The sequence below is a fragment of the Lotus japonicus genome, chromosome 4 (assembly GCF_012489685.1).
Source record: "Lotus japonicus ecotype B-129 chromosome 4, LjGifu_v1.2".
NCBI lineage: Eukaryota > Viridiplantae > Streptophyta > Magnoliopsida > Fabales > Fabaceae > Lotus > Lotus japonicus.
Genome location: NC_080044.1, coordinates 79,083,764 through 79,107,414, shown reverse-complemented (window position 1 = coordinate 79,107,414; position 23,651 = coordinate 79,083,764). Strand labels below are relative to the sequence as shown.

At 36.4% G+C, this 23,651-nt stretch overlaps 2 protein-coding genes across 2 annotated transcripts; one reads left to right on the top strand and one right to left on the bottom strand.

Annotated features, from left to right (window-relative positions):
• Window positions 1-2,446: 2,446 nt before the first annotated feature.
• LOC130714493 (uncharacterized) lies at window positions 2,447-8,908 on the bottom strand. The gene is made up of 11 exons (XM_057564388.1): window positions 8,801-8,908; window positions 7,602-7,744; window positions 7,256-7,428; window positions 5,482-5,900; window positions 5,243-5,312; window positions 4,274-4,587; window positions 3,700-4,148; window positions 3,440-3,584; window positions 3,201-3,362; window positions 3,033-3,121; window positions 2,447-2,844 (listed from the first exon to the last, which is right to left on the bottom strand). Exons 2-11 carry the CDS (start codon window positions 7,712-7,714, stop codon window positions 2,694-2,696), a joined length of 2,085 nt encoding a protein of 694 aa, XP_057420371.1. The 5' UTR covers window positions 7,715-7,744; window positions 8,801-8,908; the 3' UTR covers window positions 2,447-2,693.
• A 4,249-nt stretch (window positions 8,909-13,157) lies between these two features.
• LOC130711734 (phosphatidylinositol 4-phosphate 5-kinase 2-like) lies at window positions 13,158-17,510 on the top strand. The gene is made up of 7 exons (XM_057561455.1): window positions 13,158-14,441; window positions 14,594-14,758; window positions 14,909-15,074; window positions 15,244-15,354; window positions 15,456-15,649; window positions 15,747-15,899; window positions 16,871-17,510. The coding sequence occupies exons 1-7, from the start codon at window positions 13,354-13,356 to the stop codon at window positions 17,154-17,156; spliced, it is 2,163 nt and encodes a 720-aa protein (XP_057417438.1). The 5' UTR covers window positions 13,158-13,353; the 3' UTR covers window positions 17,157-17,510.
• Window positions 17,511-23,651: the final 6,141 nt, after the last annotated feature.

Here is a 23,651-nt window from a genome sequence, read left to right as displayed (position 1 = left end):
TCAACGTTGAGTACAACAGAAATCCTAACATCCGCATTAATATATAGTTATTTACTTTTTTTTTTGTCAAAATAGTTATTTACATTTACCTTGTGATAAAATCCACTGCTGGCAGAAGCAGGCCCATACTGTTTTAACTCGTTTCCTTTTCTTGGAAATTTGAGTCCAAATTCCCATGCAATGCATCACACAGATATGCTTCTGAATTTACTTGACTGAGGAGGCAAAAGATTAGAGGACAGAAGAGAGAAAAAGGTTAAGTCACATTACTTGTCCTTTATCCTTTCATCACCATGCACGCCCCTCCCTATAATATCACTTTGTTATCAAGTTACACTTCCTTCAAACTTACCACTTAATTTCTTTCCCGACATGCTCCTCGTTTTAACTACAAAAGAATCTCTCTCAAATGGCATCAAGCAGGTTCCAACCATCTTCATTGGCTTTCACTACAATGAATGGAGAATGAAGAAGCAAGAGAGGTAGGGTTTTGATGGCGATATCCTCACTGAGCTTATACTAAGTTTTTCATTCAAGTCTTAAAGTCTGTAGATTTAAAACTTTTGTTTTTCTTGACCTTGCAAGACTATTTTGTATTTAAGTATTTAGAATGATTTGTTTCTTAGTATTTCTTAAATTAAGTTTCTCTTCTCATGGTGTCAATCACTCCCATTTTATTAATTTTAAGCTATTCCTCCTGAGCTTGAATCTAGAGATAGGTTGATGTTTCTGTGTTGTATGTATTTCGAATTACTGTGTATAAAGTTTACATATTACAGATAAATCTCTCTTTTATGAGCATCCTCTATTGTTAAATTTATATATTTGAGCATTAGCTGCAGTATCTTAAAGATTTGACATATTTACATGATCTCTTGTTATGTGTATTTCTCAGTTAAATTCAAATTCATACTCTTTTACATTGTTTAAAGGAAAATAACTGATCTCTTGTTTACACTTTTTTACAAGAAATATGTAGCCTAAAATACTTATTTTATGGCAACAGTCATAAATTATTTGCTATTTCTATTTTAGGTTACAATTATGGCATGTTGCTAATATAAGTGTTGCTAGAAACATAAAATAGTGTAGTGTCTATATTTGGTTTCCATGGAAAAAAATGAGTTTACGCTTTCCAGCATTACAAATTTGGCATTATGATATGATGATGAAACCGATAATTTCCTAAAAATAAAGTTAGAAACTGTTAACGCTTTACTTACAGGGTTTCACATGATAATAATCAGTAAACAGAAAGAAAACAAAAAAACAGTAACACATTAACATGTATATGAAATGCATGTTTGGGGAAAAATTACAATTAATTCTGGAACTAGAATCAATTATGCACTGTATAAGATTTTTTTTCTTTCTAAAAAATTAGATTTATCATAAACCACTGGATTTTCGCTAGTTTTGAAAATTTTCAGCCTGCTGTTTACCTTGAACTAGCTTATTGATTGTCATTTGTAAATAAATGGCAATGAATCCTAACTTACAATAAAAGCAAGAAAGAAAAAAAATCCTAACTTACAACATGTTTGGTTACACACAGTTAAAGGCTCTAATCATTTTAAGTTTAAAGCTACAAGTCTTGACTTTTGAAAAAAAAAAGTTTAGATGCAAATTGTGAAACTAAACATACATTTATAAGTTTGCCTTGGTTTCATCTTTAGAAATTGCACAGTATGATGAAATTCCCAAAAAGAAATGTGGCGGCATGATTTCAAGTAGCAGCCTCGATCAAGACATGCATTGATCGTTTTTTGACTTGTTAACTGTACGATAGACTCTAGTGTCGTTTCAGTCTAGAAAATGGTTCAGGTGAGTCGAGTTTGGAGTAAGACAATTGAACGAATTGTCTTGGTGGGTAGAGTCAGTAACATTGCACCTAGAGAAACATTTTTGCCCATCCAAACATCACCATCGCACCATGTTTCAGGTCCACCACGCCCAACTACACCCTTCAAAGAGACGAAGGGGAAGGTGCGAATGCGCCATGAGAGGGAGTGAAAGAAATGAAGGAAGGAAGCGCTTGGCCAGAAAGGAAGTGATAGAAAGGAGAGAAGTGAGTATGGGACAAAGTTGTGCGGCAGGGTGGGAGGAGAAACAGAAAAGGAAGAAGGTGGAACCATTGGGCAAAATTGAAAATGGAAGAAATGAGAGGGGAGGGGATGCGGCTATGGGAGAAGTGAAAATGACACAAGATCAGTCAAGGCAAGTTCCCAACAGGGAAAAAAACTCCTCAGCCGCTGCACAAAACCATTTGGAGCTGATTTTCCACCTTTTCTTCCCCGATTACCGGGCATCACTCGCTTAAATGCCAAAACAAGATGTTGGCTAGCTCAGGGTTTGGTTGGTAAATGGTTTATGCTCACCATTTGCTTCCATAGCATGTCATAACGCCTGGGCAGTATCCCTACTATGGATTTTTCAAATAAAAAAGGGAGTAAAAGAAATCATATCTTCGACCAAAAATAGGCCTTACATTGTACCAGTTTCTACTATTTATCGAAGATTGGTAAAATTCGTACAAAATTTCAGAAACAAGCATATACATGCTTGTCCATCATCGAAAAATGGATCCAAAACCTACTTAATCCCTACTTCAAAATATGAACCAACTTGCTCTATTAAAAGTTATAGGTTTAATCAGGTTTAAGGTAAACGTTATTTATTCCTCCTCATATCACTCACTCTTCTTTCCACTTGTTAGCATATCTGAGGAAAGCATTGGCAGGATTTTGCCGAGGTGGAGCTCGAACACGAGTAGACCTTCGAAGCACGGATTCATCACTTGCAGTATTGGACATCAAATCCTTCGATCTTTTCCGGAGTTCTGAGCTGTATAGATGCAAAGGAAAGAAAAAAGAATTATAATTCAAAGTTGTCTGTTGGACTACAAGTTTAAAACCAAGCTTTTGTTGAGGTATCATGTATTCATCAAGTAGTATGGGAATAGAAAACAAGGGAAAAGAAAACTATCAAGACATTCCATGCAAGTCATATATTGAAAAGCAAATCTAACTTACCATATACTACTATAATACTTTTCCAGTTGTTTCTGCAGTGCTCTCTCTCGCACACCCTTGCAATTCAGTGAACCCATCAACGCATCAAGCTATTCAAACATGCCAACAGAAAATCAGAAAAGAAATACATACAGAATGCAAAGATAGCAAGCTATCTTCAACTAGTACCTCTTCCTTGCTGCTGTAGTATCCCCACACCGTGGAGTCTTTGTTTTCAACGAATATCCTCCAATCACGATGAAACCACCAATACCTATTGCGCTCTCTGTCCTGACCTAATGGGCTTCTACGAATCAATCGTTTCTCCATCTCCTTTTGAAAATATTCTTTCTGTATGAGACTAGAGAGAGTCAATAGAAGATCAATTAAAGAAAAGAAAGTAATTTAAGCAGGGAGATAGGCCGCACCTTCTGTTTACTATTTTTCTCTGATGGATCCTTGTCACCCTTTGACTGTTTCAATATATCTTTTCCATTTTCTACTGGTTCTTTCAGCTCAGAATTCAACTTCGTAGGAATTTTTTTAGAAGCAGAATTTGAATGCTTGGTCCCACTGCAAATTAATTTTTAAGACAAAAAAGTGAGATGCAATTACCACCAAACAAAAGAATGTAATCTGTACATATATAAGTAAGGCAAGCATAACAGTGCACTTGATGAATTCGAACCTCGCGCCCAATGGATTGTTTTGCCTGGAGGATTCTATCTTTCCATTACTTTTCTTTCCCACGTCTCCATTTTGTATCTCTCCATTACTTTTCTTTCCCACATCTCCATTTGCACTGTTTGGATGATGCCCATTCATAATTCCATTGCTTTCTAACTCAGCTTTCAACCGCTCCTTTTCTTCTCTTCTCCTCCTACCCTCCTCCAGTGCTTCTTCCCTTCTAGAGGCCCCAAGTGCCTGCCGCTGTTCCATTAACTCATCCATCGTTTCCCTGAAAGTTCCAGTTTCTAGTACTTGATTGACCAATTCAGATAAGATTCCTAATTTAACATTGGCATCTAACAGGCCATAATGTCCCCGCTTTATGGTTCCTTCATGTTGCCGGAGAGCAGGAATATTGATCATTTGTAGAAAATCACATAAATATTCTGTCCAATTAATCAGTGTAATCTGAAAATAAAAATGAGTGATATATTGTCATATCAAAATAACAATGGCATAAGCATTAAGCAGTCACAAGGATATAGACAAATTATCAATTGATGATACTAACAAATTGAAAGTTAGAAGGCAACCTTCCGTTTCTTAACAATAGAAGAGTATTCACCATCCTCTTTGATCAGAACACGAAAAAGTGCCGCGTGAGATTCCACAAGGAGGACCACATTGCTATCTTTATGGCAGATTGCATTTTCAAAATCTTCTAGAGAGTAGGGCCACAGGTTCAAAGGTTTACCAAAAGAAGCACAAAAATCCCAAACCATTAAGAGATCCCCTACACAAAACATTGGAACACTGAAGTCTCTTGTTGGAGAGGGACGATCGGTGAAAACAGGATCATCTGCACTACGCTTCACCAATAGATCATCAATGGGATATTTGATTGGTTCTGGGAAATTCAAGACAGAGACAGCATTTTAGATAAAACTAAAATCACAAGAGAAGGGAGTTTAAGTTTATTTTGTAAGATACAATACATAACATGAAATGCCTTAATTTCTAAACCATAAGATGAAATGCCTTCTATTTAGATACACAACAAGAGATACACCTAGTCCTCCACACACCCAATTACAACAAAACAGAAATAAGACTGGGGGAAAATGAATTTCAAAACTCAAGCTAATCAAAATGGTGTTTGATCAGTGTAAACCATCCCAAAAGTTTAAGTTATTGCATGAAGACACACATGAGTAGTTTTATATTATATTTCTAACATGCCACATGATGCAAGAGCCCATTGGGCTTGAAGTGTGAAGAAAGCACATACCCACCTATCTTGTGCTTAAATTGGAGTTTTTATTAGAATTATTGGGGAAAACAATAATCGAACTCCAGAGTCCAAACCACTTGGTCAAGGCTCTAATGTCATTTACCAACTATGCCAAAAGTTTAAGGGTGGAGGACTGAAGGTGCATGAATAGTTTTATATTATATATCTAGAAAACAATAAACATGTTATTTAAACAACTGCACAATAAAAGGTTATAATCATAAGATCAAATCCACATGCAGCCAAAAAGGGTTTAACCTCTAAAATCTACCTTTCTCTTCGGCAGAACCATTGACTAGTTTCCCATCCAACTTCTTCCTTTTAGAGTTTTCAGTTTCATCCTGAACATGATAAATTTGAGACAGAAAATAACATCATAAATTCATTTACCAAATAACGAATCAAATTAGGATTTGTTGTTGTACTGTTTCCCAGTTATCAATAATATTATTTTTTTGTAGGGAAGCGAAAAATAAACAGTAAATATTGTGTTTCTCTTCTTCTATCTACCTCATTTTTCCTTTTCTTGGAGCAAACAATAAGTCCGTCTTTGAAAAAAACCCTTTCTTTCAACTCCTGAGGAATTTCAGTTGAGATTCCATGATTTAGTGCCAGCTCTTCATTTAAAACCCAAGGGGCGTTGCGATATGTAGATTCCCGAATAAAGGACTTCAACGTATTTCTACTAAAAAGCGGCTTCTTTTGCACCAAATCTTCTGCACTGATTTCGGCTTTTTCACTTATATTCTTGTTTTTGTCGAGCCAAGCTACCTCATAACATAATTGGTCAACTCCTTTCTTGATGACTTTTAATATTTTGCATGGACATACTCCATCATCCTTTTTCCCATACACTTCAGCACCCACAAACAAACGTTCATTCAATTTTTCAGCAATTGAATCGGCAAGATCCTTCAAAGGGAGCATACCTACAATAACATAGATCACTAATCAGTCCAGTTAAGAATAAAAAGCAAATGTAATTGTATAACCAAACTTGAATTAAGAGCTAGCAGACATCCCAATAACGTTTGTATAAAGCAATTCTTCAACAGGTAGAGTTTTTGCAATTTCAAGTTTCTCAGAAACATTTCTATTACATTGCTTTCTAAAAAAACATTTCTATTACTATTTTTCCTAAGTGAACATAAACCTTTAAATCCAGATAAGCTACACCACCACTTAACCACTTCAACTTGAACTATGCAAGTGCTGTCAGCATTATTACCCTTATATAATTTCATCGAAGATATACCTCAGAAAGAAGACGAATCACCAAAGAATCAGCACTCATGACACCAAGGATTTCCTAAGAGTCCTTTAATATACATCCATAAGATGACTTAGAAAACATTCAATTTCTGTACAGCATTCTATGACCAAACGTGATGATCTCTATTGAGGTCTCACAATTTAAGCAATAAGTGGAAAATAAAAATATATTAAACCTTAATTCTGATGGTCTTCATGTCAACAGATGCAGACATAAATCATAAATGTTATGATGATTATCCTGATTGACATACATGAAGAGACTCAATGTAATTTATGATTTGTTTCACCAGCTGCAAAGTAATGTACTAATGCAATGAACTAGCATATAGTTAGCCACAGCCAACTCATCTTCAATCAGGTTCTGGTTCACAAAGGTCAGGAAACACGAGACCCATGACATGATATTATAATTTATAAAAGATCAACTGGAGGCACTATGTGCCCTGAAACATATGTAGCAAATTAATAAAATATTGTTCTGAGTCTGCTGATTATTAAATAAGAACAGAATGCTTAGTGTGAACCCTTTGATAGACACTAGACAATCACACATCCAAACAAAATAGGACCCCCCCCCCCAAAACTTTCGTGCAGCACATAAATCATAGCTACTTTAACTGCTCAATAATTGAATGCCAATATTGGATCAAAATAAAATCACATTTTGTTCCAGCCATTTAAGTTAGCAACACCACACAACTCACTAGCTCTGTGGGATTAAACATAAACATCAGATTCCATAAACAGATGCAACTTCACATGTACACACACACACACACACACACACATATATATATATATATATATATATATATATTAACCACCGTCTACATTGACTATCACGCATTCTTAGAGTCAGAAGATTCAACAGGAATTACTGAATTGCATAAATTAGAATTACTCACGTAGAACAAAAAGAAATTATCTGTAACAAGAGATGAAAAATAAAAAATGGATGCATCATTGTATCAACATATATTTCCTCATCTTAGAAGAAGGTAGTTCTTACTGTACTGAATGATTCTTAAAGCAGAAGCCATGAATTCTTTAGGAATCTGTTGGACTTTCTCATTGGCTCGTTGTTCTGACACCAAAGCTTCTTCATAAGTCAGGCCAGTTTTTCCAGTGAAATTACACGTCCAAACCCTCTGGCGGTATAGACTCAATCGTTTCAAATAATCACTACTCTATGTTAAGGCAAAACCAGCAATATCCTCTCCCTGCAGGAACTAATATGGAATACTACAGGTGGTCTAACATGCTAAGTTTTACATATTAATCACCTTTTAAACACTTTACCAGTTAAAGGCAATTAGAAAAATAAAACAACAAAAATATATGACTACAAAGGATACGGATAATCTCGAAATATTTCTTTTGTATACCGAATTGTGTAAACCTGCTCATCTAGCTTCAAATCCTCAGGAGGCTCAACCAAGGCAAAAGCCTTTCTCCTCAAAAGAGGCATTGTGAAAGAACCTCACCTCCCGTCTGCACCCTGCATTGAGAGTTTAACAGAACATAAACCTTTCAGCGGTATGATCTTAATAGTTCCATTCATGAAAATAAAAATATCAACAGTCCCTGAACAAAAACTATTAGCAGCCACAATTCAGAATCCAGAATGTGAATCATAATCTACCTTAGCCCAAAAATTTGTTTTGACAATTATGTAAGAAAACCATAAAATCTGTGAATTGTGATTCGAATGAAAAAAATAAAAATGACCTCGTTGTTTTCTACTTGCTCCCTCGCAAATCACAGCTAATTTAAAAACTACCCAAATGAAAATGCAAGTCAAGTTTAACACAAAATAAGCAGACACACTTTCAGTCGCTGAAGCATGTTTAGAACTGCCCCGCAGTCGCATGCCATTCAAATCCAATAATCAAAGTTATGTATCTCTTAAGCAGGAACCCTAAGAAACTCTCATCCCATTAATGCAAAGACAAACCCATCCATACAAAATTGAATAACACCCCATCACAAAAACCAAGTCTAAAACCAATGCCACTGAGGTAAAAATGCCAAACCAGATTCAGACGAAACCCCGAGATGTTCAGTTCCAACCCCCAAAAACAAAACAAAAGAATTTAACTACACACATGATTTTACTTTGAATAAATGCAAATTGAGCAAACCCCACCATTGAAAATCAAAACTCACAGCACCCCAGTGTCCACAGAAGAAACCCCAATACAACAAAACAAAAGGAAACCCTAAAATGCACCCATTTAGGGATTCAATAACGCACGAACTATTCAGGTACCAAAAAACCGCAAACGGCGCTGCAATTCTGCAGCACCGATGTCAAAAACTCGATCAGAGAACTGAACAGAGACGCAACGCCACATTCACAATGAAAATCGAAAAAGGGGATGCAAGAAAACCGCGCATCGCCGACGACGACGGCGAAAAACCTTGGTTCCCGCCACAACCGAATTGGCAACAGTGAAACAAAAATCAACAAATTCAAACTACGTAGATTGAGAAAATGCATGAATGTAGAGAGAGAGAGAGTGTGTGAGAGAGGAAGAGAGAGAGAGGATCTTACAGTGCAGAAGGTGGTGAATGTGTGCGGAGAAGCGAGAGAGAGAGAGAGAGGGGAAGGTGTGTATTCTGGTTTTGAGAACGAAGAAGTTTCTCACGTTTTTGCTTACTCCCTCTCCTTATGTGTGGGAAATAGAAAAACACACTATTTATTTTTTATTAATTTTTTTACATTTTAGAATATTCCTCCTTCTATTTTTTCCTCATTTCTATATCGCCGGTTTCGATAAGATTAATCTGCTCGTGACTCGGATTAATCTACTCGTGACTCGGATATGACGTTGAGTTGATAGGTCATTCTTATCAGAGTTTTCGTTAATGCGCTGCCGAGAAATTGAACAGTGACTAAATACTTAAGAAACTCAATTTTCTACCGAATGTCGGAATGTGCTAAAATTTAGTTTGTTACAATTTTATTTTGTCACACCTTCTCATTCAGTGCAACCTGTTTTTGTGTGGTTAGGGATGTAAATGGGTACATATTTAGATTCAATATTTTATGAACTACTATGGCCTATTATAGCAGGTATGGGAATAATCTCCTTGAGATTTTGATAATTCAATTAGAGGATAAGCTTACCCCAACTAAATATTCTTCATCTACATTTTTTATGTAAGTGGGTGCATACTTATATTCAATATTTTATGAGCTATTATGACCTATTATAGCAAGTATGAGAATAATCTCGTGAATTTTTTATAACTCAATTAGTGGATAAGCATACCCCAACAAAATATTTCTTATCTATATTTTTTATGAATTGAACTATCGACTAAATACTTAATGAACTCAATCATCTACATTACGACTTTTGATAACCACTATGGTCTATGGCCATGGCATACCTACCATTAGGGACATTACAGATCATATTTAGTGCAAATAAAACTCGTCCAATTTTTGTATTGAGATGGTTGATCTTTTTTTTGGTCGAAAGGTTGATTTTCATATTATGGTGTGTTTGTGTTAATTTTTGTATTTATGAAAGAAGAAGGAAAAAATGAGGATCAACAACATTGGTGCTGATATTTTTTGTTGCAAACTGGGCTAAGCCCAAAAACTCCTTCATGAAAGAGATACCTTAGTTTGCTCAAAAAAAAAAAAAAGAAGAAAGAGATACCCTAGGATCAACCTAAAGTAAATGCTGACATTTCTAGAGGAGGCGACATGCACAGTTGCACACAACAAAAGAGAGGTTCTGACAATCCCCCAAACTTGACTTAAAACAAGCACTGATTTTGATAACTATTAATTTTTTCTATACTTTTATATTTTAATCCATTGAAATTAAAGGTTTTGTTTGTTAAGTTGATTTACACTACAAAGATAAGCATTGGTATGATTTTGTGTTGATTATTTTGATTAAACACTCAAAGAATTGTTCCGTAACATTTCATGTCAGAATAAAATTCGAACGAGCAATACTACAATGCAAATAGATAAGTAAATTAAAAATAAGTGTGCTAATCACTCAAATCGATACATGAAGCGAAAGTCCTAAAATTAAAAGTCACACTAAAGTCCTTAAACCCCAGTATCAATAGAGAAACCGGCTGACTTTAGAGCGTAGATTTTTTTCCCCTTTTTAATTAGCGTTCAAATGATCTTAACAACTTAGTCGGGTTTGAGTGAGTTGCAATCTATGCAACCACTAGAGAAGCCAGTATATATTACGACTTTGTTGATAATCTACATTTGTGAAACATTTTCTTCTTCTTTTCTTAGCCTAAGATCAACAATTACTAATGATTTTTGAAAGCGGTCGCCACATAGAAATTACGGAAGAAGCCAATATACCCATGTGAGCTACACATCTCCAATGTGTAGTTTTCTGGTTTTTAATGTTGGGGGAGACATGGGAGCAGATGAGACGAGGAAGATGACACCAAGAGATAGAGATATCGATGCAACATTTTATCCCAAAATCTTAAGACATTAGATTTATGGGTCACATCTCTTATAAACTATTATTCTCACCTATAGTTAACCAATGTGAGACTCCAACTCCGCACTTGAATTATCAACATTTAAAACTGAAACTCTGAAAGATATGTGCAACTACTTTTAAGAACAATTTTTAAAAATTATTCATACAAATAAAGTTTTGTTTTTTCTTTTCTGATTTTAAAAATTAAAAACAGTTTAAAAAAAAAAGTAATCAAGCAGCGGGTCCCCAAACTACTCGTGTCACGTTTTTCCCAATCTTATATCATACCTACGCACTTACCATTGCGCTCTATTATATCATGACTCATAATTCATACCCTCCTTCAAATATGGCCAAAATATTAACATCAATTGTGTCCGAATCACAACAATATCTAAGTATGGATTACCAATGAATGAATCTCCACGTGTGTGATCATTCCTTTCCATTTAAGAATATGTAAGCATCATTTATAAGCTCCTTATAAATCATCAACTCGAGATTAATTAAAAAATGTAGATTCTTGTGTTTCATGTTTAGAAATCTGAAGTTTACACGTTTAGGAAAAAGACTATTATGACGAAGAAGCTACTAGAAATTAATAGGAGGAGAGGAATAATGTTGGAAGAATTTTTTTTTGGTAAATAATGTTGGAAGAATTAAACATAGATAGAAACACAAACACGTTATTGAAAAAGACCAAAATGCTTTTCCATTAACTTGTCTTGAAATAAGAAAAAAAGAAAAACATTCAAGCTTTCTTATGAGTTTAGCTTAGAAACTTTACATAATTTCAATAGGCTTAATTCCACTTTTCGTCCCTGATGTATCACGATTGTGCGATTTGGGTCCCCTTATTTTAAAACGAGCAATTTCCACCCCACATGTTTTTACCGTCAACACTTTTAGTCCTTCTGTCAATATTCCATCTAAATTGGATGATGTGGACTTCATTGATTGACATGACACCTAAAACATAGATCCACATACATAATTATTATCCAAATCACTTTTGTATTTCAATTAATAAATTAAAACAAAAAAAAATCCCAATCGCTTCTTCAGTTCTTCTTCCTCCTTTCTCAACCACCATCTTCTTCTTCCCTCTCACCGCCATCTCTCACCATCCCACTACCATCAGTCTTCTTCTTATTAGGCTAAAATCTGCTCATTCAACAACGTAACCAACCCAATTGATTCATCAAAGTTTCTTTTTTAACAAAAACATAACAAGAAGAGTGTGAAATTGAGTTGGTTTTTGAGTTACTTAGCCACCCAACAACACAATCAGTTTAGTTTTTGAGTTATTTGTTTATTGTTCAGTTTCTTCCCTCACTTTTAACTCAAAAAAACCCAGAAATCAAACCTCAGCCAAAAGCTTAAACACACAATTACTTTGCTTATTGTTCTGTTTTCTTCGCCTCCATCGATCTGCAAAACGCTGGGTCGCGGCCATACTCGGTGGCACAAGGTGGTTTGACTCGCGGTGTGAGGTGAGGAATTGAGGGGTTGTTAAGGGTCATTGAGATCGGAGCAAGTTGGGGATGAGGCTATGAAGGCGGAGGATGAGGGATTGTTGTGGTCTAGTTCGCCGTTTGGAGGGTTGGAGGGAGGGGGCATGGTGGCCGGAGGGGACGTTGTGGTGGTGGCATGCGAGTGGGGGGCTGGAGGTTGAAGATGGTGGTGGGGGCTGAAAGTTGAAGATGATAGGAATCAGGGTTTGGGGATTTTGTTTTTAATTTTTTTTGGGGTTATAATGTATTATTTGTAAAATAAAAATGATGTGTATACTAATTATCTACTTGGAATTTTTTTTTGGTGCCAACTAATTTAATAAAGTTCAAATCACTCATTTCTGTCAAATTTTGGACGGAACAGTAACAGAAGGACCAAAATTGTTGACGGTAAAAACATGTGGGATGCAAATCGCTCGTTTTAAAATGAGGGGACCAAAATCGCACAATAGTGATAAATCAAGGGCGAAAAGTGCAATTAAGCCATTTCAATAACTTTCACAATTTCATTATAGTTTCTGACATTAAAAGAATAATATTAACAACATTCATACAGTCCATACATACATGAATGATTATGACATTGAAGATTTGTTGCCTAGAAGAAAATACATATTGGTGGTACCAAAAATCACGTGGAATAAGAATTAGTACATAGTAATTGGGAGTGGTGGTGGAATTAAAAAAAAAAAAAAAAACACATACAGTCGGTTCAGTTGGTAACGATATACTATTTCGTCTCGGAAGATTATGTGTTCGATTTCCGCTACTAGTGTGAATGTTTGTATCGATGAACAATCTAAAAACCTATAAGTAACCTATAGTATCGGAAGCGTATCATGACTCGCGTGACCAATGACCGAAATCGAACTCGCCCAAATTTTTGGTAGAAAAAAAAACACCTTCCCTCTGCTTTTTCATTTGTCGAGCGCGCTCCTCTATCTCTGTGCCGCGCTCTTAAAATATTTCCAATTCCACCCAACCACTGTTTTCTACTTTCCTCTCTCTTCTTCACTCTCTCTCGTGTCTCTTCATTTCCGCCGGAGATGCAGCTACCACCGCCGTCGCTTCACTCTCCGGCAACACTACATCCCCGGTGAAGAATCACTCAAACCATGCAAGAGACGCTCCTCACACTCTCCGTCTCCCACCAAGACATTCTCCTTCACCCAAACCCCCAAGCACCCAAGAAGAAAAAATCCCAACCACGCCACAAGCACCGAGCAGGACCCACCGCCGACAACTACCTCATCGTCCCGTCTCCGTGTCCGGCGCCCTCACGGAACAGAACCCAACCTCGCCGCGTCAGCCCCGCCGTCTCACCTCCCTCCTCCGCCGCGGAGAAGGCCCTTCCGAACGGCGACATCTACACCGGAACGCTGTCGGGGAACGCGCCGCACGGTACCGGGAAGTACCTCTGGTCCGATGGGTGCATGTATGAGGGGGAGTGGAGGAAAGGGAAAGCGTGCGGGAAGGGGAGATTCTCGTGGCCTTCTGGAGCTACCTACGAGGGGGAGTTCAAATCGGGTCGGATGGAAGGGTTCGGGTCCTTCATCGGCGTCGACGGTGATATGTACCGTGGGTCGTGGCTTGCTGACCGGAAGCATGGGTTAGGGGAGAAGCGGTATGCTAATGGGGATGTGTATGAAGGGTGGTGGAGGTGCAACCTGCAAGATGGTGAAGGAAGGTATGTGTGGAAGAATGGGAATGAGTATGTAGGAGAGTGGAAGTGTGGTGCTATTTGGGGAAATGGGGTTTTGGTTTGGGCGAATGGGAATCGTTATGAAGGGTGTTGGGAGAATGGGGTGCCTAAAGGGAAGGGAGTTTTCACTTGGTGTGGTGGGGGTTTGGGGAAGGAGCTGGTGAATGTGGTGGAGGGGGAGGAGGAGAAGCAGTGTCAGGTGATGGCGGCGGCGAGGAAGAGGTCTTCGGTGGATGGTTCAAGGAGTGTGAGTTTTCCCAGGATTTGCATTTGGGAACTTGATGGAGAAGCTGGGGACATTGTCTGTGACATTGTTGACAATGTGGAAGCTTCTATGTTTTACAAGGATGGTAGTGAATCAGAAAACAGTGGAGAAGGTTATGGTGTGTTGCACAAGACTCCTTGTTGGTCTGTTGATGGTGATGTCAAGAAGCCAGGTCAAACTGTTTCCAAGGGACACAAGAACTATGATCTCATGCTCAGTCTCCAACAGGGTATCAGGTATTGCTTTTGGTTGCTTCCTAGGCATAATTGATTATAGCTTCTCCCAATAATTGATTATAGCTTTAGAATCAATTGTAGAAGAATTTCTAAACATGCTAATAAGACATTGATGTTTGATGCATTGTTTGCTGGGGTGTTTTTTCTTACAGGTTCACTGTTGGCAAGTATGTTTCTATTATGCGAGAGCTTAAGCCCGGGGATTTCGATCCCAGAGAGAAATTCTGGACAAGGTTGCCGCAGGAAGGTACCAAGTTTCCACCTCCATACCAGTCTTTGGACTTTAGGTGGAAGGATTACTGTCCCATGGTGTTCAGGTGTTAACAACTTGCTTTGTTGCATTGATTGATGTTTTTTCTTTCTTTTTCATTTCTAAGTAAGGAAAGATTTGGTTGTGTATACTAATACTAATTGTGTTGTGCCTGTATCTTGGTGGTTACTGGTTTGTTGCTGGGTTGGATATTTAGACATCTAAGGGAATTATTTGCCATAGATCCTACGGATTACATGCTTGCTATTTGTGGAAGTGACACACTCAGAGAAATGTCTTCTCCTGGCAAGAGTGGAAGCATCTTTTACCTCACTCAAGATGACCGGTTCATAATCAAGACAGTGAAGAAGTCTGAAGTCAAGGTTTGTTAGCTGTAACTTTTCTATCTTTCTAGACTTGGAAGTTAGAATGCATTAATTTTGAAGAGAAAATTATGAACATGGTAACAAGTAAGGTGAAATATCACTTTCAGCTTGGGCCACCATGTTCATTTCTGGGTACTCAATAATAATTAGTTGGTGTTCATGTCAGGTGCTGATCAGGATGCTTCCAAGCTACTACCAACATGTTTGTCAATACAAGAACACCTTGGTAACAGCATTCCTGGGGGTTCATTGTGTCAAGCCTGTTGGAGGTCAAAAGGTATGATTCTGAATTTGAGTCTTCCGCAAGTAAAGTGATTACCACCTAAATGCGGACTAAATGTAATGTAATCTTGTAATATCTTTTTTGGGGGAAAACAGACCAGGTTTATTGTGATGGGCAATGTGTTCTGTTCGGAGTATCGGATCCATAGGAGGTTCGACCTCAAAGGTTCTTCTCATGGTCGAACAACAGATAAACCCCAGGAGCAGATTGACGAGACCACCACTCTCAAAGACCTTGATCTTAATTTTGTCTTTCGCCTGGAACAGTCTTGGTTTCAAGAGCTTAAATGGTACAGAACTTACTAATTGGCATTACACATTTTTTTACTTACAATATTTTTCTCTCTGTTCTCAGAGAGTTGATCTTGTGTAATTGCTTATGCTCAGGCAACTTGATAGAGACTGCGAGTTCCTGGAAGCCGAGGGAATCATGGACTACAGTCTTCTGATTGGCCTTCATTTTCGTAATGATCACTCAGCTGACGGAATGAAAAGTTCAGGCAAGAGAGACTTGCATGATGATGAGATGCACTTATGCCGGTATGCTCTTTTCTCTCTGTTGTTGGTATTTGAGGTTCCTGCTTGTTGCAAATGTGCAATTAACCATTTCAAGATTGTTCTCAATCTCCTAGCATTTTTCATTCATTATTCATTAGAAAACATATTTGAAGATTTAGAAATCTTCCTGCGCTTCTATTAGTTCTTTTTCTAGCTTAAACTTTAAATTCTAGCCTAGCATTTCATGTAAAAATATAGTCTAATAGGAGAATTTGGATTCCTTTAATTGCACAACAATTTCTCAGTCACTAATTACCACTAAAATGACTTATAAAGGGATAGAATTTTTGTCTTTTGACACAATTCTCTTGTTTGTACCCGTCGGTGGCAATTGCTTCCACTTCTATGCATGTGCTGTGTCCTTGAGATTTAATGATTTATGGAGTGTAAACCCGGTTCTGAAACAAGCAGAGGCCAAATGCTTTCTATTTTGAAATAACAATATGGCCCATGATTTGCCATTTTCTAGTCCTATCCATCTATGATTTAGGGGTGACATAGTTATCTTGTTTGAGCATTGAGGTGCACCGAAAGTGACTTGAAACAAAATTGGAGGTTGTTGTGTTGACATTTTAAGTAGTGCTGGTGGGGTCATTTTGATTTTTTAGGTAAGGGCAGTGCTTTCTATGACAAGGATTTTGTTGTGCCAGTGGAGTTTACTGTGACTTTAAACTTGGAAGATGTATTTGAGTGCCAGTAATATGTGAATATTTTCATTGTCCGTAATCATTTTCAAACTCAAGTGCAAGTTTTACACTTTTAAGATCCAGTCACTAGAGCGAGTGTGTGTTTGGTTCTGTGGTTGAAAGTCTCATAATCATTACAGCAAAGAAGTATTAAGTGTAGCTTCTGGAGTTACCGTGCTTTGAATTATGCACACACTGTCAATCCAAACACGCCATAAATTATCTTGTTCCTAATTATGCAAATTCATGTGATTTTTGGTATTCCAGGGGACCTCTAATCAAGCTGGGAATGAACATGCCTGCCAGAGCTGAAAGAGTATCTGGTAGTGGAAGTGGCAATTCTACCCTTTCAGAGAATAGCAGTGAGATCTCTGATGTAATCCTCTACTTTGGTATCATTGACATTCTCCAAGGCTATGATATTGGCAAAAAGATAGAACATGCATACAAGTCACTACAAGTGGACCCCACCTCCATCTCAGCCGTTGATCCAAAGCTATACTCCAAAAGGTTCAGGGATTTCATACACAGAATCTTTGTAGAGGACAAATGAAGAAGCTTGGTGACAAAATACCATTGGAATTTGGAAGTGCTCCAGGACCAACTCTTTGGCGTTAAATTAAAGTCCACAAGAGTGGAACTTTGATGGCTAATTTTTCTCATAGCCATTAGAAAATTGAGACCAGATGCTAGTTTTTTGTTTCACCCCTTCTTTTTCAATTGCTTTTTGCTGTGAATGTGGACCATTGTGGGGTGTGGAAAAGGGGTATATAAGGTTATGGTGAGATTCAAATTGAGGGGTTAATAAGTGTACAGAGACAGTCAAAAGATTGAATAGTAGAATTGAATTGAACATACATCTTTGGTTGAATATGGTTTTGAACAAGAAAGAAAAAGTTCCCATAGAGGACCCCCACCTTGTCTCTTTGATGTTGCATTCAAATTGGGTGTTTTTTTCCCTTTCACTTTTGCAGTGAGTATGCCATGAAAAGAAGAGAAAAAGCACAAGAGAGGAAGAGGTGGGTGTTACGTTGGTTCATATCCCTGCTTTACCATATCATATTTGTATAAACAGGTTTAAAAAAGTAGTATATAACAATAATACAGTGGTAGAGTATGTTCCCTTTTTCTTCTTTTGAACACTACAGAGACTAAAAACGACAGGGCTATCACGTCAATGTGGACCAGAGAGGGTGGACCAATGTGGCATTATGAAAGCTATTGATGATGCATGTTATGCCTCGGCATTTAAATAATGAGAAAAATGATGGAACTAGACATAGTTGGCACCACCACCTCGTATCCCAATAGAAAAAGATGTGAGGTGGAAATGAGAAATTCAGAGAAAAAAAAATAGTGATATCAGTATGAGAAAGAGACTACTAGAGGGTTTTTGTGTTGGCAAACAGAGCATAATGAAACTGTTGTGCTTGCTGTTATTTGGCAGTTTTTGTAGCGTGACCTAATCCTATGCCAGATTCTAGAGGTATCATGCTGAATCTGGCACTGCAGATTTGATGTTCTTGGTCTTTTATTTTCTTATGAAAACACTAGATTTGATTTGAATCACCCATTCAAATTGTTTATTTTGATTTCAAGACCCACTCACTTTATTTTATTAGCTTAAAAATTGCAATGACAAGGATACCTTAACTTGTATACAAGACTAACATGTTAGACAAATAAGAAGATTACATATACTAATGGGACTAACGACTAATGGACGAGAAAACATGAAACCAAGTCCACACCTAAGCCAAAACTAAACTACGACCATAACTCTTTCCAAGATAGAGCAGGTTTCACAACCACCATGGCAGATGGGACAAGGAATAATTACTGAGTTCTAAGACAAAATTTTTATTAAACCAATTATCCCCTAAATGAGTAATTGATGCTCTCCCAATATCCCTCCACCACAATGACCATTTTTTAACACCTCGTCATCACCGAAATCACCTACAACACCATACCTTGCTCCTAACATGTTCCCCCTGAATGAGTAATTGATGCATGCTCCCTAATTGATGTTCCTACCATCTAATTTTATGGTTTTGATCCCTACATTTACATATAACTTTGGTTTCAATCAGTGACGGATTCAGAAAATTGATGTAGTGAGGGCAAAATATTCATACAAATTCGCAACAAAAAAAATTAACATATACTATTAGAAGTGATGAATTTTTTTACCTAAAGGGACACAAGTGAGAGCATTTTTTACCAAATGAGCCATAAAAAACCATATACTTTTACTACTTAAGTGAGGACATTTAGCAATGTGGGACATAAGTGAGTGCATTTAACAATGTGAGACATAAGTGATGACATTTTTAATCAAAGGGGCCATAAAAAATCACATACTTTTACTACTCAATTTTTTTTTCTAATGTTTTTTCAAAATTTAAGTAAGGGCAAGTGCCCTCGTAACACTACACAGGGATAGGTCCCTGGCAGAGGCGGACCTACATGGTGATGAGGGGTTCACTTGAACCCCTGGAAAAAAAAATAGAGCACACTTACCCCACTATATAAATTTTACCCCTTTATATAAATTCTTTTTTGAACCCCCTGAAAATTTTAAATTGTACTAATAGTTTAAATTTTGCACATATTTGCACCAAACTCAAACTCACTTATCCCACTTTCTCACACACATGTGTGTCTCAGTGTCTTTATTGCAGGAAGTGTGTTTGTAAGTACTGGGTAGTCACAACGTCAAACCCATAGCATTACAACAAAGCATCATTATTCTCTGCTTTTAATAAGGCAAATGTGTTGGAATTTGCAAGTTTTTATCAAAATGAATTCACTCCATTTAATTTAGTGGTGCTTGGTGTCTGGTGATGCACTAGATTCCTACATCATCGGTATGCGTAGGAATGATGAATTTACCTCTTTGAAAGGACTCCAACAGCTTTCGGAGAAGTTGGTTGAAAAAGGAAAACATGTTGTTTATCCACAAGTTTATCTTCTTTTGAAATTTGCGCTGATTTTGCTTGTTGCTATGAATATTGTGAAGAATAAGCTGCGTAACCGAATGAGAGATACATGGATGAACGATTGTTTAGTTACTTACATTGAGAGTTATGTATTAAATACCATTGACTTCGAGCTTATTAGTCAACGATTTCAGAATATGAAATCACGTAAAGGACAATTATGACTTGTATAATTTATTAGTATAAACATATTAAAGTTGTTTTTAATTATATTTTTATTGATGTGTTCGTTTGAAAATTTTAAACCCCCTGACCTCGGGTCCTGGATCCGCCACTGGTCCCTGGCTTCAACCCACACTTTATAAAAATTCACTATTAACTGGTGATATGATTAATAGATGACCAAGTCCCATTGTCACGTGCCCATAGTAACCTTATAATGCCTATTTTTCTGCCAAGTTAGATATATAGCTACTAGCTAGCACTTGTAGCAAAAAGTTCTTAAAGATCGAAAAACGATAACCTTCTATAGATCGATTTTTTTTTTTTTATAAAGACTTTGTAATTAGATCCAATTTGAAAGTAAAATATGTCATATATGATTAGTCTTGACATATGACAATGGTGACACAGTCTTTTTAGTCTCATCAATAGTCAACAATGAGATGATATAAAATGGAGGTTGAAACCAAAGTTACATGTAGAAAAATAGAGATCCAAACTAAACAAAATAGATGGTAGAGACCAATACTAAATCTAACTGTAGATTGAAGGAACTAAAATTAGTGAAATTAGTGTATTTATAATAAACTAGTCCTTTTACCCGTGCGATGCACGGGGATATTCATTTTTGTTTTTAGTATGATTCTTTTTTAATTTTGTGTTTTTAGAGTTATTTTATAGATTAATATAACTAAATTTATTTTAAATCATAAATTTGAATTTTATTTTACTGCGTGCACACATTAGTGACCCTTTAATGTGTAGAGCCCGTAGTTACAGATATAACCTCAAGAAATTGAAAATTGCTTTCAAATCTCTTCACCAAAAGCTTTCTTCACTGTAAAAAAAGGGAGATAGGTCATATTCCAATCTATAGGAGTTTAATCGACTTTAAATGAATAACACTGATGAAGATGACATTTAACTTACAATTAGAGACTCGCATTTTAATGGAAGAGTTGTTACTCCTTGATTTAATCACGAATAAAAGATAAAAATAAAATAAAATCATAAGAATGGGTCCCATTGTCGGATATTCTGCACTAAATATTGTACACAAACTTAAATAGCAATTATCATGTCTTTTAGTAGCCAGTTATTTGGCAGTTTAAAAAGTTCTAAAATATAAAAAACAAATAGTGAAAAGGGATAGGATAGGACACAATGATGATTTACATGCAAATTGGTTATTTGGTTACTTGATTTGCTTCATATGCCCATCATCTGAAGATACTCCAGATGCTAAGTCAGCATGACATCCAAAGCCTACATAATTTTTCTGCTTTTTAGTTTATGTGGCTGGCTAAGTTGTAACTGAAACTGCCTTCTTTTCAGTATGAAGGTAACTTCCTTGCATTTAGTCAAGAGCCATGTTGAGTGTATAGTCATAGGGATGCAAAAAGGAGGAGCACGCCAGAAATGGGGAAGGGGGATATCATATCATAAGATTTGTAGATTTGCTGAAACTGCACCTCACATTTGCTCCCTTGGTACTGAAACACAATAAAACACCAAAATCAATGTTTTTGTCTTCTAAAAAATAGCATCCCCCTCTCAGATTAATCCAATGATCAAATAACATCAAGCACTCAAATTTTAAAGAGACAAAGTAATCAGCTGCATTAGAGAAAAGAAAGGAGAGAATTTCATTAAATCATACTTAACCTCAGTCAAGTAAATGGAAAATGGAAAAGCAATCCAGGTGGGCATGGGAACAATAGTAAATATTAAAAGAACCCTCAGTCAACGAATATGCATAAAACCTGCAGAGTAAGGTGTCTAAAAGCATCCTTAACCTCAAATTGAGAGGCACTTGGTTGGACTCTTAATGTCCCAAATAATAAATCACCTAATTTACATCATCTATATTCTGTCTCCTTTTTTATAACCCCTACATAACCCAAGAATTAGATCACATACTGAGGTAGCCTAGCTACTTGGTAAAAAGTAGTCTAATTAACAGATACTAACAGAGAGATAATTTATAAAGCTAAAAAAAAATTTATATAACTTTTTTCACTGATTTTGTTCGGTTTAGACTTCTGAAAGTACTGCATAGTGCATAGTGAAAGTCACACCACAACACACATACAATGCACAAATAGACAACTAAGAATCAAACAACTATGAATAGGGATGAGGTCTATAACTGCATTACAGGGCTTACCTTTCAAAACTGTCACCGTCCTCAAAGCAATTGAACATAGTACCCACTAATTACCTGAAAATAGGATAGAATAATTATAAAGAAAAATTGAAAGACAAAAAGAGGCTAAAGAGAAATCAACAGAAGAGAAAGGACTCTGAAAGAAACAAATGAACTACAACATTAAAGAAAGTGTAGCACCAAAAACTAAAGCAAAGAACGAAAGGAAGTGAACAACATTAGAGTCACACATACTCAACAAAATGCAGAAAGCTTTGCATAAAAAGATTAAAAGAATGCTTTAAAGAAATTAGAATGCAAAAAATAAACCAAAGAAGGAACAAAATGTTTATCTGGAATCATATAAAGATTTTCTCTCCATCCATTATTCTTTATTTCCATTCTTAATCATTTTTACACATGACATAGCATTCCCCTCATATTCACTTCCTCCCATTCCAAGATCTACTTGTTCCCTTTTGAGCACCCAACTCTTGTATCATGACAAACCCTCATGCATAAAAAAATTCTGTGTTAAAGAGCAGTGTTTGCTTCCAAACATCTGAATCAAGTTTTCCAATGACATGGAGATGAGATTCTTGTATATTTCATCGAAATTAACTCCAAGAGCTGCTTCTTGTGCTTGTAAAGTAACCCCCAACATCTAAGGGACAAGATTATAACCATTATTAATTTTTGGCACTCCATTAATTTCCTAGATCATGCACATCTTACTTTGACGTAAAAACTGAGTGATAATACAAATAGTATTTAGCACTAATTCAGTAATTAGAGATACTGATGCTGACCTCCAAGTAATTGATCATATGAGAACACTGCCAGCCTAAAGGCCTCACATATTTTCTCACCTTTATGCTTCAAGAGAAGTATCTGTGATATCACAATATAGAAGCTTAGCCTTGAGATATGAATAAAAATGTTACAATAGCAGCAAAAGAGAAACAAAATTACAGTTGCAAATGGCTAAACGAAAAAGTCAAAATGATCCAGTTCACAAAATAGGCATAAAGATTAAGCATGATAGCAGGCTTCTGGCACTAAAATCCGTCTTGTTTGTTTTTCTTCACATTCACTTTTTAGGTAGATCTCAGGTCTAATATTAATTTGGTTATTTCATATCCATAAGTTTAATGTAATATAAATTGTAAGCAATATATCCATTATGATTACCTGGTTCAGGTCCTTCCAATGCTGCTCCATTATAGCAAATACGCTCTCTATCTCCAGGCTCAGCTGGAACTTGATCTGAACCTAATATCCCAACATGTGTTCTCATATCAGTCACTACCAACAATTGAACCATATACGGATGGTAATTTTGCTATTTCATATCCATAAGTTGAATGTAATCCAAATCCATGCTTTATTGTCATACATAAAGCATATTTTTCCTATACACAAATTTTTTAAGAAACTCATAAAAACAGAAATCAAGTTTTTATAAGAAAAACATGGGTGGTAGACAAAAATGTGAGAAGCCATGACCAACATACTCTCTCAATTCAGCCCAAAACCAAAATTGAGCAACTGGAAAATGTTTTGGCTGAGGCATGTGATCTAAGAAACCCACTTGAATCATGAAAGGTTGTGAGGATAGACATTTGGTATTTTGGTTAATGTGTCCTCTAACTGCACACTTTTGTGCCAAATGACATGCACCATAAAAAGTGAATTATTTCAAGAATGAATTTAGAAACAAACCTATATAAAAAACACT